This window comes from Amia ocellicauda, chromosome 11, assembly GCF_036373705.1.
Source record: "Amia ocellicauda isolate fAmiCal2 chromosome 11, fAmiCal2.hap1, whole genome shotgun sequence".
In the NCBI taxonomy this organism is placed as follows: domain Eukaryota; kingdom Metazoa; phylum Chordata; class Actinopteri; order Amiiformes; family Amiidae; genus Amia; species Amia ocellicauda.
In genome coordinates this window covers 20,199,493-20,214,419 of record NC_089860.1, presented here as the reverse complement: position 1 = coordinate 20,214,419, position 14,927 = coordinate 20,199,493, and the positions used below count along the sequence as shown (strand labels likewise).

At 36.8% G+C, this 14,927-nt stretch overlaps 1 protein-coding gene across 3 annotated transcripts in view; it reads left to right on the top strand.

Moving 5' to 3' along the window:
• mapk9 (mitogen-activated protein kinase 9) overlaps window positions 1–14,927 on the top strand; it is a 25,476-nt gene extending 10,549 nt beyond the window's left edge. Inside the window, exons 2-12 of one of the 3 annotated variants that reach the window (XM_066716844.1) lie at window positions 1,829–1,986; window positions 2,336–2,465; window positions 2,773–2,831; window positions 3,234–3,372; window positions 3,903–4,068; window positions 5,692–5,763; window positions 7,165–7,347; window positions 7,654–7,778; window positions 9,948–9,999; window positions 10,397–10,468; window positions 10,775–14,927. In XM_066716844.1, the coding sequence (XP_066572941.1) occupies window positions 1,871–1,986; window positions 2,336–2,465; window positions 2,773–2,831; window positions 3,234–3,372; window positions 3,903–4,068; window positions 5,692–5,763; window positions 7,165–7,347; window positions 7,654–7,778; window positions 9,948–9,999; window positions 10,397–10,468; window positions 10,775–10,920 (1,260 nt within the window). In that variant the 5' untranslated portion in view covers window positions 1,829–1,870 and the 3' untranslated portion in view covers window positions 10,921–14,927. Of the gene's footprint in view, window positions 1–1,828; window positions 1,987–2,335; window positions 2,466–2,772; window positions 2,832–3,233; window positions 3,373–3,902; window positions 4,069–5,691; window positions 5,764–7,164; window positions 7,348–7,653; window positions 7,779–9,935; window positions 10,000–10,396; window positions 10,469–10,774 lie in introns of all 3 variants that reach the window. The other 2 variants (XM_066716845.1, XM_066716843.1) reach the window with 2 other exon arrangements.

The following is a 14,927-nucleotide window of genomic DNA, read 5'->3' as shown; positions in this document are numbered from 1 at the left end:
GGCTCAGTTTTCATTTTAGAAAACTGCAAACAGATGCTGTGATTTCAGTATTGGGCCTATATTATAAAGCTCCAAGCACTAAAATAAATTAAATACTGTAAATAAAGTGGCCTTTCATACAGTGTTGAAAAAGCGACTTTTTGAATGCTTTTTACGTCAGTTAGAAGAGCAGAAAGTGGAAAGAGGGTCCAAATCCAGTTGAATTTTAATTATGTTTTATGAATCCCTTCTGATGCAATAAATACATGGAGTGAGCATTGATAGGGAAGTTATCAGTACACCTACCAGGGGTCCAGGAAAAGCTGTCCTGTTCTGTGACAACTGGAGTGATTATCAAACAGTACTATTCACACCATCACACCATCAAACCGATCACGGCTTTCTTCTCAATCCAGACGGAAGCCAAGTATCCAAATCTAAATGTGGGGGATGGTGTTCTGTGGCACACACTGCCATCTACTGACTTCAGGAACTAAACGTGTTCTCAACCCTCAAAGTGCATTGGGGCAGTTTAAATACATTCAGAATTAAACATTAAACTATCTATGCCAAACATACCAGCAGTCATGAGGTAACTGTGTCTTATGATATGACTTGGTGAATTTCATATTCCCCGATAATGGAACAGCAGGTACATGACTGCCACATCAGGAGAAGGCAATGGCTTATCACACACTATTATGCAGCCATATTTACAGCTTCCTAAATATCATCACATGCTGTCCATAAATGCTGTTCCTTTTCTTGTTTTTCTTTACACTGAAAGCTCTTCATAGCACATTTATTTGCGTTCAGCCAGAAACAGGTGAACTACACAACTGATGAAAATTCACATAGGAAAAATAAAATAAGAAATGAATAAATACAGATACTATTTCAATATAATACATTCCTGACCTAATGGCAGAAAGATTGTGTGTCTCAAAATATTTGAACTTATTTAGCCTCATCTGTCTACCTTAGTTTCCTACAGATATGCCAATGAATTAGCCTAACACTTAAATTATAGTCAGAATTTGAAATCTGAACTGTGATTACGGTGTCCAAAGGAGAGACATTATAATATACACAATTGTTTTGAATCAGTAGGTAACATGACGCAGAATTTTGGAAATATAGACATGAAAATAATACAATATGCAATGAATACATTATTTAACACAACACATAACACAATAGGATAATACAGACTTCCAGATTTAGATGTAAATGTGCCTCATCCTTTCATTTTGTTCTCCATCTTTTCAGAGTTATTACATATTGTGTGTTATAGATGTTCTGTGTCTATCTAGTTTTTCCTCCACATATTATTTTCCAAATAAATGAACCATTTATTGGAGTTGAATGAGAGGAAATTAAAAGGATATATAAAGATTACAATGGCTAATGCTGCTCAAATGGATTTATGTCTCAAGCATGTTTATCCAGTAGAGTCCCATGCTTTTATCTGCAATAAGCCTGTTACAAAGTTATTTTTGTTGGCATTGGAAATCTATAAATAAACCATGGCAGAGCATCATGTCAGGAGGGTATATTGTTGTCTATAAAATACTTGTCTGGTTTCACAGGCCTTGATTAGTTCTAGTCTTGGACTACTCTACCTAAAATAAAATTGGGTAGTCCGTGATTAGAGCTAATCTGGGTTTAAAGTCTAGACTCCATGGAAAAATTGAATTATACATGGTTTTGATGCTACAAGTTAGTTTAACTTCTTATGACTAATTCCAAGAAGACCCTGAGATTTATCTGTAATTGAACATACACTTTACAATAACTTATTTTCAAAAATGTACTGGTATCATTATTATTATTATTATTATTATTACAGGTTTCGTTTCAAACTGAGGGCCTTTGGATCAAACACTACATCATGAGTGAAGGTGACAGTCAGTTCTACAGTGTCCAGGTTGGAGATTCAACTTTCACTGTTCTGAAGCGCTATCAGCAATTGAGAGCAATTGGCTCTGGGGCCCAAGGGATAGTCTGGTAAGTGCAGCTGTCCAAGAACAATGTATTTAGTATTCTAACTGAAAATAAAATGCATTGTAGTTTGTTTGTAGGCTGTCAAATACCCCAAGCTGATTTTTACTTTAACAAAGTTTTGGTATTGTATATGCTACAGGGCCTACAGTAGTTAAATAAATTCCCTCTGTTATGGTTAGTTAATCTCTACATTTATTTTTGGAGAATTTAGACATTTCAAATTATCAAAACCTTTCTCAGCATCATCAGTGCCATGGCTGGGGCTTAAGTCTGCCTCTTCCACCCACCCATTCTCCTTTAATTGCTCAAGTATACATGCTGAAGCTTTTTGCCCTTCTCTCATTTGTTGCAGCTCTGCACATGACACGGTCTTGGGTGTACATGTTGCTGTGAAGAAACTGAGCCGTCCCTTCCAGAACCAGACCCACGCCAAGAGGGCCTATAGAGAACTTGTCCTACTGAAGTGTGTCAACCACAAAAATGTGAGGGCCGACCGCCTTATTCGAATGGCTTTCCTGAAAGAAATGTTCTTCTGCCTTAGTATTTTGACCAATCCAATGCTCCCATTGCACTGTATTCAGGTGTGGAGAATTTGCCAAATTGTGTAGCGCATGGTGCATTGATTTCAAATGCAATATCTCATGTGAATTAATCCAACAAACAAGGAAACAGCCTTTGAAAGATCTCATAACTACTGTGACACTAACTCTAAATTAGTTTTTGCACTGGTGCACAAAAGAAACAAGGAAGCTTTCTGATGATTTTTTTTAAATGTTTTTCTGCCCTCAGATTATTAGTTTACTAAATGTTTTCACACCACAGAAGTCGCTTGAAGAATTTCAGGATTTGTGAGTATTCTTTTGATTTGTTCCAAGTCTGTTTTGTTTTGGACTTGGAGTCCACTGGGTTTCTTTTCCTTAATCCGTTTGATGTTTAAATTGATACATGGTTAAAAGCAGGTTGATAATGGGATGCTGCTCTGAGGCGTAGCTTGTCTCTTCGAATCTTTTTGAAATGTAAGTCACCCTTTTGTCAATATGACAGTTTAGTTCCATGTTATTACAAAGAATCCACAACAAGCATTTGAAGTTTACCTTTATAATTGATAGTGAGGTTCACAGAGGCACAACATTTCCTTTTGATATCCGTCACACTGTTTTTTAAAATTGTTTTTGGATCGGCTACTGCACCATTTTTGATTATGGCCACTGGTCTATTTCCAAAGGTAAATTTCTTCAATCTGTCCCCAGATACTTAGTTATGGAACTGATGGACGCAAGCTTGTGCCAGGTTATTCATATGGACCTAGACCATGAGAGGATGTCCTATCTTCTATACCAGATTCTGTGTGGCATTAGGCATCTTCATTCTGCTGGCATCATACACAGGGTAAGTAGTGTAGCGAAAGTATAGATCTTTAAAATGAGGCACTGATTGTTCTTACTCAAAATTGTTTGCTATTAGTGCATGTTCTTTCTGTGAATTGCCACATATATATTGTTTAAAAGTCCCATTCATACAACTGACATTATTTCAGTGGTTGTAAGAAATGACTAATGGAGTAATCTCTTTCGATAACTGTCCTAAATTGTTTAATAGTGCCAGTTTCATAATTCATCCCCACAGCAACGGAAAATTGAGTATTTAATTTGTGTGTGCAATTGAGATTCTGACAGTGAATAAGAGAAGTCCTTTTATTTTAGGCTGTATGATGTCATAGTTTGTTTTATTTATCCAGCCTGGTGAAAGGCAGTGTGGGTAAAACACACTGGAGTTATGAAAAATATGTGCTATATTAAATTGTCACAATAAAATGTATTGTATGGACATATCCTTAAAAATAGTCTTCCAATGTTAACATATGCTGATGGATTTCAGTGTTTTATTTATGTTAAGTCACATGAGTGTTTCATTTGTAGGACCTGAAACCAAGCAACATAGTAGTCAAGTCAGATTGCACTTTGAAAATCCTCGACTTTGGACTGGCGAGAACAGCCTGTACTAACTTCATGATGACTCCATACGTTGTGACCAGATACTACAGAGCTCCGGAAGTTATCCTTGGAATGCAGTACAAGGAAAACGGTAAGAACGCTCAAACTCAACATAACACTAACATTAAAAATGAGCAATGCTATTGATCTTTTTCTTAAAATTATTATTATTATTGCATTAGCTTGCAGTGTGATAAGTAGATTTCTTTTTCTTGTTAAAATGCAAACGTTACACCTGATAGTGGATTTGTGGTCTGTGGGGTGCATAATGGCTGAAATGATTCTCCACAAAATCCTGTTCCCGGGAAGGGACTGTATCCTTAAAAATACAAGCTTATTCTAAGTAAGATGGTAATGTCTTTGGCAACGTGTTTTCTCTTCATCAAATAATGCACAGTGCGCCTAGGGTAAACCCTGGTTCCGTACAATTTGAAAATCTGACATTCCTTGTTTGTAATACAAGTCATTTTTTAATTTTTGTATTGCATTGATTACTCGTTCCATATCCCATTGTGTTCTGTCTGATTCACTGTTATTGTGTCTTCTTAGATTACCATTTTAAATCCTAAGTGTTGAATTAAAATTAATAACTTCCGAGGAGTCTTCTGAAATCTGGTTGAAAAGTAGTGACATGGTGATATACCCATGTATGGGTTTGATCAGGGACATCCCTGCATGTAGGGCACTACACGAACATCAGGGTGCGATTTGAGACTTGGCCAAGCCTCCCCTTTAAAGCAGTGTGATGCTTCCATGTGCATTTATTCTCAACCAGCTTTGAGGAGTCTTTTAACCATTAAGTGCAGTATTTAAATGCACATTTTGTTGAACTTTGAGACTTTGGCTATTTTGGAGGAGGAATACTGATACCCTTCCAATTACTCCATAAACATTATATCCTGAGTCCTGAGCTGAGGAAAATAGAGGATTCTCGCAGACCACCCCCAGTCCCTGAACTTCCTGAACAACATCAGTGTACAAAATTATAAAAAGAACCAGCCTGGCAGGCATGCTGTTGGTTGGATACCAGTGAGAAGACCCACTAGTTGGTGTGAATTGAGGGGGCTGGTTGAAGTAGATAAGAAGGAAATATCCTCCTTTTCCAAAACTTTAACTTTTATTGTAATATTTTATCAACCATTGTTTAGACTTAAAAGGATAAAGAGTAGAATGAATTAAATTAATGTTTTTCTGCAACTACATGCACCATCTAGCTTGTTCATGCCGTGCTCATTCTCTGTCATTGTGGTATTGTCTTTAATCAGTTTTTTGCATAGGATTTGTCGGGTAAAATTTTGCTTTACATGAATCACCTGATATCCAAATATTTCAAGATGTTTGCATTCTCACTATTCTCAAATCTTAATGCAGTTTGTAGCATTCAGTTTGTAAACTTATCTAAAATGAACAGGTAAATTAAAGAGAATTTAAATAAAACTTTAGCTCTTATTTCAGTGTCATTCTTTAAGTCATAAAACAGTTGAAAGATGGAAACTCATGTACTGATGTCTGTCTCTAGCATTCCTTTTCTGAAAACCAACAAGAAAAAATACATTTCCCACCATAGTTATGAACAATATATATATTTATTTTTTGTCTGTTATGAAATCTGAAAATTTCATTTTTTTTTTTTTTTTTTTTATTGTAGGATTGTATCTGTTTGCTTTGCATTTTTAAACTGCATGTCTGTTTTCAACATTTACTTTGTTTTCAGTTGACATCTGGTCAGTGGGTTGCATCATGGGCGAAATGGTTAAGGGCAATGTGATATTTCAAGGCACTGATCGTATCCTTACCCAGTCATTCTTCAGCCCATCCTGGTCACCCTGTCTCCATGTTCACCTGAAGCACGATAAGTCTGTCTTGTTTGTCTCCAGTACAACATGTGTGGAGCCTCACTCATCTGCCGTGTGAATACCAAGTAAGATCTTTTAATTAAAGTGAATTCGATATGGGGAGTTTTCACAGCACTGACCACAAAGCAACATTTTAACCTTTAAGTCGAAGGATATCAATATCTTTACATTTGAAGGGAATGTATTAAACCAATCACAGACTCTTTGTATGAGCTGATCCTGTCCAAGTTGAGAATTCAGCATGCATCTGTAATTATAAAGGATGTTTGTTTTAAATGTATAAATAATTTCTCATTTGGTCATTTGCCATCTACTTCTGTGTGATTTGAGGGAGGAGGCCAGTGTCTGCTGTTTATTTTTAATATCAGAATGTACTTGTTTATTTTTAATATCAGAATCTGCATGCACAGCTACAGAAATCTTTTTTTTTACGTCCTGTACCAGGAAGTACCACAGTAGTAACAATGCATGTATATGTTCTATGTCAATTTTGTTTTGTTCCTTAAACCAATCATTTAAAAATGTATTATGTATTCTAAACAGCGAGTTCTCTTTGAAGTGTCCTTCATTTTCTTCATCTTTCATAAATAGTGCATCAAAGCTGTAAGACTGCATGACATCTATGCTTTTGAGAAAACAAATGCTGCATTCTGAACTCAATATGTGTGATTAATTTGTGTCTTTTGATTAATTCAGTTTACTTGGTTCTACCTTGTAATATGTGATATGGTAGCAAGATTTGTGCTTTGTAACAAGGTCCAAAAGGTTTTAGGAAATCGTTTCTTAATCTATCCAGCGTATTTTACGTTTCATTCATTAGGATTTAAAGACATAGAAACTTTAAAATGATTTACATTTGGACTACTGTCTTTTAATGCAATTTTAAAGCTGCAAAAACACATCTTCCACACCATCAGACAAAAAACATTTGAAAATGAATTGAAGGAATAGATCAATACAGAAAGGCAAAAGTTAAAAACTAAATCTTAATGCTAAATTCTGTTTTCTAATGTATTTGTTTTTTTGTAATGCAGATAGTAGATTTTATATAAGCAACTCAGTTCACTGACATCTTCAGACTGTCCTTGCAGTGAAAGGGAATTCTAAGATTAGCTGAAGTGTTCAGTGGTTCTGGTGTGAGGAATCAGGTGTGGTAGGACAGGGAGCTTCATCATCACGACTGCTGAACTCAGTCACTCGCCAGGCTATACTTTAGGCAGGGGCAAGTAGATATCAATTCTAGAGCGCTTTGAGAGACTTTCATGTGGTGTTGTAGTAGCATGATTGTGTGCTTTTGTCAGTGGTCATTTTCCTGAGCCAGCTCTTGTCAGATATTGACCAGTGGAATAAAGTGATCGAGGTGCTGGGCACTCCTTCCCTGGAGTTCATGAACAGACTGATGGAAACAGTTCGTAATTATGTGATGAATAAACCACAGTATCCTGGAGTCAGCTTCCAGGAGCTCTTCCCAGACTGGGCCTTTCCTTCAGACTCTGAGCATGACAAACTGAAAAGTAAGGCTCTTCTTCATTATCCTAATGGGTCTGTTGTTATTCAACAGTATGTAGCTAAAAAAAACCATCAAAAATTCTTTTAATGAACAATTACACAAGTTAGCATATGAAGTTATCTGTAAGACCTTTATTCTTTCCATTATATATAATTCTAAATAGAAATGTAAATTTAAATAAATTATAGGAAGAAATTATAAAATTTTATCTCTAAAAGATTATGAAACAACATGCAGATTTATTTTGAGATTGTTCGATAATATGAAGATTGTCTTTTTTACATTTGCTAAGCATAATGTTTTGTTTTAGCGAGCCAAGCTAGGGATCTGTTATCCAAAATGTTGGTAATAGACCCAGAAAGGAGGATTTCTGTTCAAGAAGCCTTAAACCACCCCTACATACATGTGTGGTACGATCCTGCAGAAGCTGATGCTGTAAGTACACTTTTTCTCTTAGCCCACAACATTTCAATCTTATGAAGGGAGCCAAGGCTTACTGTAAATGGGCTGAATTCAACACACCTGGCATTTGCCAAGTATAATTATAATTAAGTTTTGTTTTTTAAATGTTTTTAGGAGTACAGGCAGTTTGAAGCTCATCGTTACCCTGAAGTCTCTAAAGATATTCTGTCTCTTTTCTTCTGCAGTTGCATTGTTATATTCTTCTTATAGATATGTATTTTGTATTGCTGCTATGAATTCATCATGGGTATACAAATCTGAAGAAATATCACGGCTACAGTGACTTAGTTGAAATGTAGTCAGTGAGGAAGAGCATGCTTGGATTTACTGAGAAAGGAAGAAAATACAATATCCCTGATGCTCACAAGTGGAAAGAGAAATAAAGAGGCAACGAATAATTAAAAAATATTAAATATGTCAAAGTTATACTCCGCAATACATACAAAGACTCTGACAATAAGCCAGTCTGGAATCTGTGCATTTATCTACTGTGCAATATGTCTATATTGTATTGAAATCCATGCAGCATCAAAATATTGTGTGCACTCCTCCACAGTAGCATGCTGTTGTTATGGTTATGAACATTGTGGACATGGGTGGGAATCTCCATTAATATAATGTAGGTAATTATGAATGTTCTTGCTTGGGAATTCAAGAATGTTATAATTACAAAACTGCTGCCTTAAAGGTACAGTCATCCACAAGAAGCATCTTATGTATGGTCTGGGTTGATTATGCACTCAGTAAAATAAAGCTTTGTGTTTTAAAATGAAAATAGTATGTATATATACACTCACCTAAAGGATTATTAGGAACACCATACTAATACTGTGTTTGACCCCCTTTCGCCTTCAGAACTGCCTTAATTCTACGTGGCATTGATTCAACAAGGTGCTGAAAGCATTCTTTAGAAATGTTGGCCCATATTGATAGGATAGCATCTTGTAGTTGATGGAGATTTGTGGGATGCACATCCAGGGCACGAAGCTCCCGTTCCACCACATCCCAAAGATGCTCTATTGGGTTGAGATCTGGTGACTGTGGGGCCAGTTTAGTACAGTGAACTCATTGTCATGTTCAAGAAACCAATTTGAAATGATTCGACCTTTGTGACATGGTGCATTATCCTGCTGGAAGCAGCCATCAGAGGATGGGTACATGGTGGTCATAAAGGGATGGACATGGTCAGAAACAATGCTCAGGTAGGCCGTGGCATTTAACGATGCCCAATTGGCACTAAGGGGCCTAAAGTGTGCCAAGAAAACATCCCCCACACCATTACACCACCACCACCAGCCTGCACAGTGGTAACAAGGTATGATGGATCCATGTTCTCATTCTGTTTACGCCAAATTCTGACTCTACCATCTGAATGTCTCAACAGAAATCGAGACTCATCAGACCAGGCAACATTTTTCCAGTCTTCAACTGTCCAATTTTGGTGAGCTTGTGCAAATTGTAGCCTCTTTTTCCTATTTGTAGTGGAGATGAGTGGTACCCGGTGGGGTCTTCTGCTGTTGTAGCCCATCCGCCTCAAGGTTGTACGTGTTGTGGCTTCACAAATGCTTTGCTGCATACCTCGGTTGTAACAAGTGGTTATTTCAGTCAAAGTTGCTCTTCTATCAGCTTGATTCAGTCGGCCCATTCTCCTCTGACCTCTAGCATCAACAAGGCATTTTCGCCCACAGGACTGCCGCATACTGGATGTTTTTCCCTTTTCACACCATTCTTTGTAAACCCTAGAAATGGTTGTGCGTGAAAATCCCAGTAACTGAGCAGATTGTGAAATACTCAGACCGGCCCGTCTGGCACCAACAACCATGCCACGCTCAAAATTGCTTAAATCACCTTTCTTTCCCATTCAGACATTCAGTTTGGAGTTCAGGAGATTGTCTTGACCAGGACCACACCCCTAAATGCATTGAAGCAACTGCCATGTGATTGGTTGGTTAGATAATTGCATTAATGAGAAATTGAACAGGTGTTCCTAATAATCCTTTAGGTGAGTGTATATATATATATATATATATATATATATATATACTTTGCATACATTTAATAAACTCTTCAGATATGCAGAATAACTGCTTATGCCAGATTTTTGTTGTTTTGTTGTTTGATATTTTTTAGCCTCCCCCACAGATTTCTGACAAGCAGCTGGAAGAGCGAGAGCACAGCATAGACCAATGGAAAGGTACGACTGCTTTGAACGAGAAATTGGCTCCCACAGGCAATTCTTACACTTAACTCTTACTGAATCGCTAGAAACATATATTGTTTCTTTTTGTCATCAAATTCAATGTAAATAATTTCATCCAAGATTGTGTGTGCTAGACTTATTTATTATCTCAACTATGAATGAATGTGTGCACAGAAGTGTTTTATACTATTTAATTAAAGCCTTTTCTGCTTTTCCTTATTAGTAAATGTTAGAAAAACATGTCATTTTGTCATGGATAGAGAAATCTATAGAGTTTTGGAATAGATGTTTTGTACAACATATATTTTGTGCTTTTTGAATATTCTACTTTGTCAATTCACTATATTATTTTGTTTTGTGTGGGGGGTAAATGTCACTTTCTGCATTCCAGAACTAATCTACAAGGAAGTAATGGACTGGGAGGAGAGGAACAAGAATGGGGTAATGAAAGAAGAGTCTTCAGGTGAGACATAACTGTGAGGTCCAGCATGAGACCAGACATAATAAACTTTTTTGTTTTTGTTGGTGTACCTTTCAACTCCTTTAAAGCACTTTTGCCAAGCTTATCAGCCTTTTGTTCTTCATGCATCTGTTGGGTTGTCTATTTTTTAATATGTTGAAATGTAGGTGTCTGTAAACAGTTTTTGCAAGGTTACAGTTAGTCATGAGCCTAGGATCTCCTAGGCCTAGAAGAACGTCTGAGTTGAGTACATGCCTTGTTCAAAGTATATCCTGCCTTCGTCACCCTGTTCTGCCATGTCTTCTCCAGATGCCGCAGTGAACAGCAGCACCACGGCCTCGCAATCGTCCTCCATCAATGACATCTCCTCCATGTCCACAGAGCAAACGCTGGCCTCTGACACGGACAGCAGCAGCATCGATGCTCTCACCAGCACCTTGGAGGAGTGTCAGTGAATCCCCTCTCCGGCCCTCACAGACTCTCCCGTATCGCGGGATATGCAGCAAGCAGCTCAGTTGTGCTACTGGGCCGCAAGCGCTTGCTCACTTTGTGGGAAACTGAGCTGAATCATACCGTGTACGTACCATTCTTTCGGCTTGTATGAGAAGATGTGTGATAGAACAGCGGAGTCAATCAGTTGGGGGACTATGTGAATTACTGTATGTCCGCACAATGCAAACACAAAAGCACCTCTGGCCAGTGACTTCTCCTTTTTAATTTTTATGACTGTCCCTGCCACTGAATTGGTGGCTTTTCCTCCTGCAAGTGATGGAAAAGTGTGGGAAACGTCCATTTTATTGTTTTTTAAGCAGCAAATTTAAGTAAATGTAGTGTTTGTTCCAATGCTTCCAGATTACTAACCTTTTTGGTTGATTAACACTTGGAGGCTTTATTCAGAAATAATACAATGTACTATCAGTCAGTTTTTTGGTCAGTTTAGCTTGTTCATTTCACATATTTCAACTTCTGAATTTCAGAATAAACCATAGCTTTCTTACAAGGGATAACAATCGAATTAATATAATTAGAGATAAATAATTTGGTTCAAAAATAAACCCCACCACGAAACATATTCAGACAAACCTTTTTGGGAACTCCCAGTATGTTTTAATTAAAAAAATAAAATAAAAACATTTTGAATCTGCATTCACAAGTCCCAAAGTTTTTACTTAATTGATTCTTCATTGCATAGATTCTGAAATAGACAAGTAGACAAGCACAGATTTTTTATTTTTTAAATAGAAACTAAATCTTCTTCAGCCCAGGGTGGGCATGTCAAAGAGCAGAGATGCTTTTAACTTTTATTTTGTTTAACCTCACTCTAGCCCTTATTGTATTTACCTAGCCTCCCATTGGGTAGGATCTGCTGTTCTAGCTTCTTTATCAAGATACGTCTCTGCATGTTGTACAGATGAGATGCCTGTTCTCTATTAATGCCTGCCTTTTCTGTTAGATAGCATCAATATTACAGTGGATTACAGTCTGAAAGGTGATGTATCATCATAACCAGCACTTGACTTGATGGTCAATCTCATCAGAAGTACAGTGAGGCTGGGTTGTGTATTTTTTTTTATATCTTGTGACAAGAAACTTGTTTGTGTGTCGGTTGCTCCAAGTGTGTGAAGAGGCACACATAAAGTACACAAAAGTATACATATCCATTTATTTAAAACTCATTTTTATACATACACAAACAATAGATAATTTTGTGAGATTTGTTTTGTTCAAATCATGAATCATATTAACAGCTAAAATGGATTTGCAAATTCATGCCAGCTTAAAACAATCAAAAACAAAAAAAGACGCTGGTTCTTGTTACTGCAGATTAATTGCACCTTTGTACATATTGTTGATTCTTTATATCATTCCTTGGGGAATTATACTGAGGGAGAAGAACTACATTGCATGGAATAATGTATAATGAGTACATTGTGCAATATGTGTGCACTTTAACCTCCTAAAGAAAGCCCAAATGCATTTGAATCTTTACTGCACAAAGCCATTGATAAAAAATCTAATTAGGGTCTCTAAAACAAATGTAGTTTCTTTAATCATGAAAAAAACATCCAAATGACATTAAATCATGCGACATGATACATCAAGTTTTTCTATTCACTCTGTTTTGAGCCATGCTCATATTTGTCATATCTGAATGTATTGTTCATCTTAATGCTCATCACTGGTCATTACTGAAATAAAATGTAATGAGGCCAGTCGTTTAGTAGGACCTGTAAGTGACATGCCATATGGTGATGGGATTTCAATTGAAGCTAGCTATTTGGAAAGGATTGAGGAACAGCAAAAATGTGTCTCTGAGCATAAAGAGCAGCACAATTTTTTGTTTCAGTGCTGTTACAACATTTCTTAATATAAAAAGGGGGGAAAATCACCCATATGATTATCATTCATTTGAATAGGATTTCCTTTTGATTGACACTACAATTTGTAATGCAGGCTGGAGCTGTGTCTCATTCGAATTCTTGAATTATGCGTCTGTCTGTTTTAAGAGGATGCATGCTGCACTAACAGCCTGGACTTCCTTTATATTCTGTCTTTACAATCTCAGGCCTGTCCCTTTTCCAGAGTATCAGGGACGAAGGTTTTTTCTTGTATTTCTCAAGTGGCGATTATTTGGTGGCCTTACAGTGACTAAAATACCACTTTTTATGTATGGGTTGTGATTTCAACCTAGGACTCACGTTTTGAATAGCAAGTTGCAGCTCCAGCTTGTAGTCCTGTGTCAATCTATAAATTCTGCTTACCTCTCAATGATCATGGAGAATTCCACTTGTTATCTTGCATAAGGTACAGTAACTGAACATTATTGCTAATCAGTTTTGTTGGCAGTGAAACAGCTGTACTTTTTTATTATTATTATAACGCTAAAGTATTTTTCCTACACTGTTTTCTATAGTCTTCTGGTCCAAGTCTAATGTATTTTTAAAATTAATTTAGGCAGGAAGAGAGGGTCTGTAGATTAATAGGCACAAATAAGACACTTTTTTTTATGGTTAGGGACGCTCATTAAAAGAGCAGGAAATGATTAAACCTCAATTTCATAATTGGATGAAAAACTATTCTATATGCTGAAATTGTCACATTTTACACATTGTGTAAACTTAGGCTGTTTGTTGTAGCTGGCTAACAATTGATCTCCCTGCATGTGGACAGGTGACTATGCTGCAGTTAGACCACATGATCGACCCAAACACCTTTATTAGAAACTCTTTTAAAAAGACAGACTGTTTGATAATCTCCTGCATACCATAGCTGACATGTATTGTATCATTTTTAAATTATAACTTTTCACCAAAGAGTTACATCATTTAACCCCAAGTCCTTGAAAGTGTGTAGCAAGAGAACATTGGATTGAGTAACCGTGTACACATATTTAGCTGCAGTTGAAAGTATTCACACCCATCATTTGAAACAGTTATTAGGTGTACAAAATATTGTTAATTACACTTGCAATTGAAATTACACTTGATTGAAATGAATTAAGACCAGGAGTGTGTCTTAATCTTGATTTCTATGAAGTGGCAGTCTAACGTTTCTGTACATCCTGCCTTAACTCACTTCAGTCAACTGTAGGTACATGGTTCCACAAGATGGCATAATGCTATCGAACTGTCAAAGGTTTATGCTAAAACATATCAAACTGTAGCTGCCAAGAGGGTCAAATGTATTAAGGAAAAAAATGATTTATCAAGGACAGGGCTAACTTACTGTATACCCATTAGGCTGGTGCTGTAGTTTTAGGAGTCTGTTGAATTTTCACTACAGATTATTATTGCATGGTTTCCAAACCACATTCCACGGACTTTAAATCTAGAAAGGTATGTTCTTGGAGAGGAGTTTTAAGTCACTCATGGGCTCATTAGTAAAGTCTTGGAAAAACTATTAAATATATTACGTATATAGGCTAATTATATATATTGGAGTTGATTTGGGATCCGAAATAGACTGGGAGCATATCTCTTTTTGTCTGCTACATCCATCATTGAAGTGGATATACAATTTGAAAACTCAAGGCATGAGGTAGCAAGCATTCTCCAGAAATATTGATGTGTTTTGACCTGGCTTAGGTACTTTGCCCTTTGCTATGTGGAGAGTGGTTTAGGGACTCTATGCCGTTACATTATCTGTGATGCCTTTTGGCTAGCAATCGGTTTCCAAACTGATTGAACTAGCTCCATGCCTTTCCTTACATACTGCCTTTCTCTTTCTACCATTGTCCATACATTGGGAGTCTGTTTTCTGTTTGCCTCTGTATGTGTTGTCTGCAGAATGTGTAATGTTCATTGTAAAAGACTGTAATGTACAATCTATTCCACATTGCCTTTTCATTTTCCTCAGTGTGGTCTTTCAGGATTGGTGGGGAGCTAATATTTTGTTGCCCTCGCTGAGCAAATATTTGCTACTGAATTGTTTACAGCAAAATAAAACCAAACCGTTTACCATC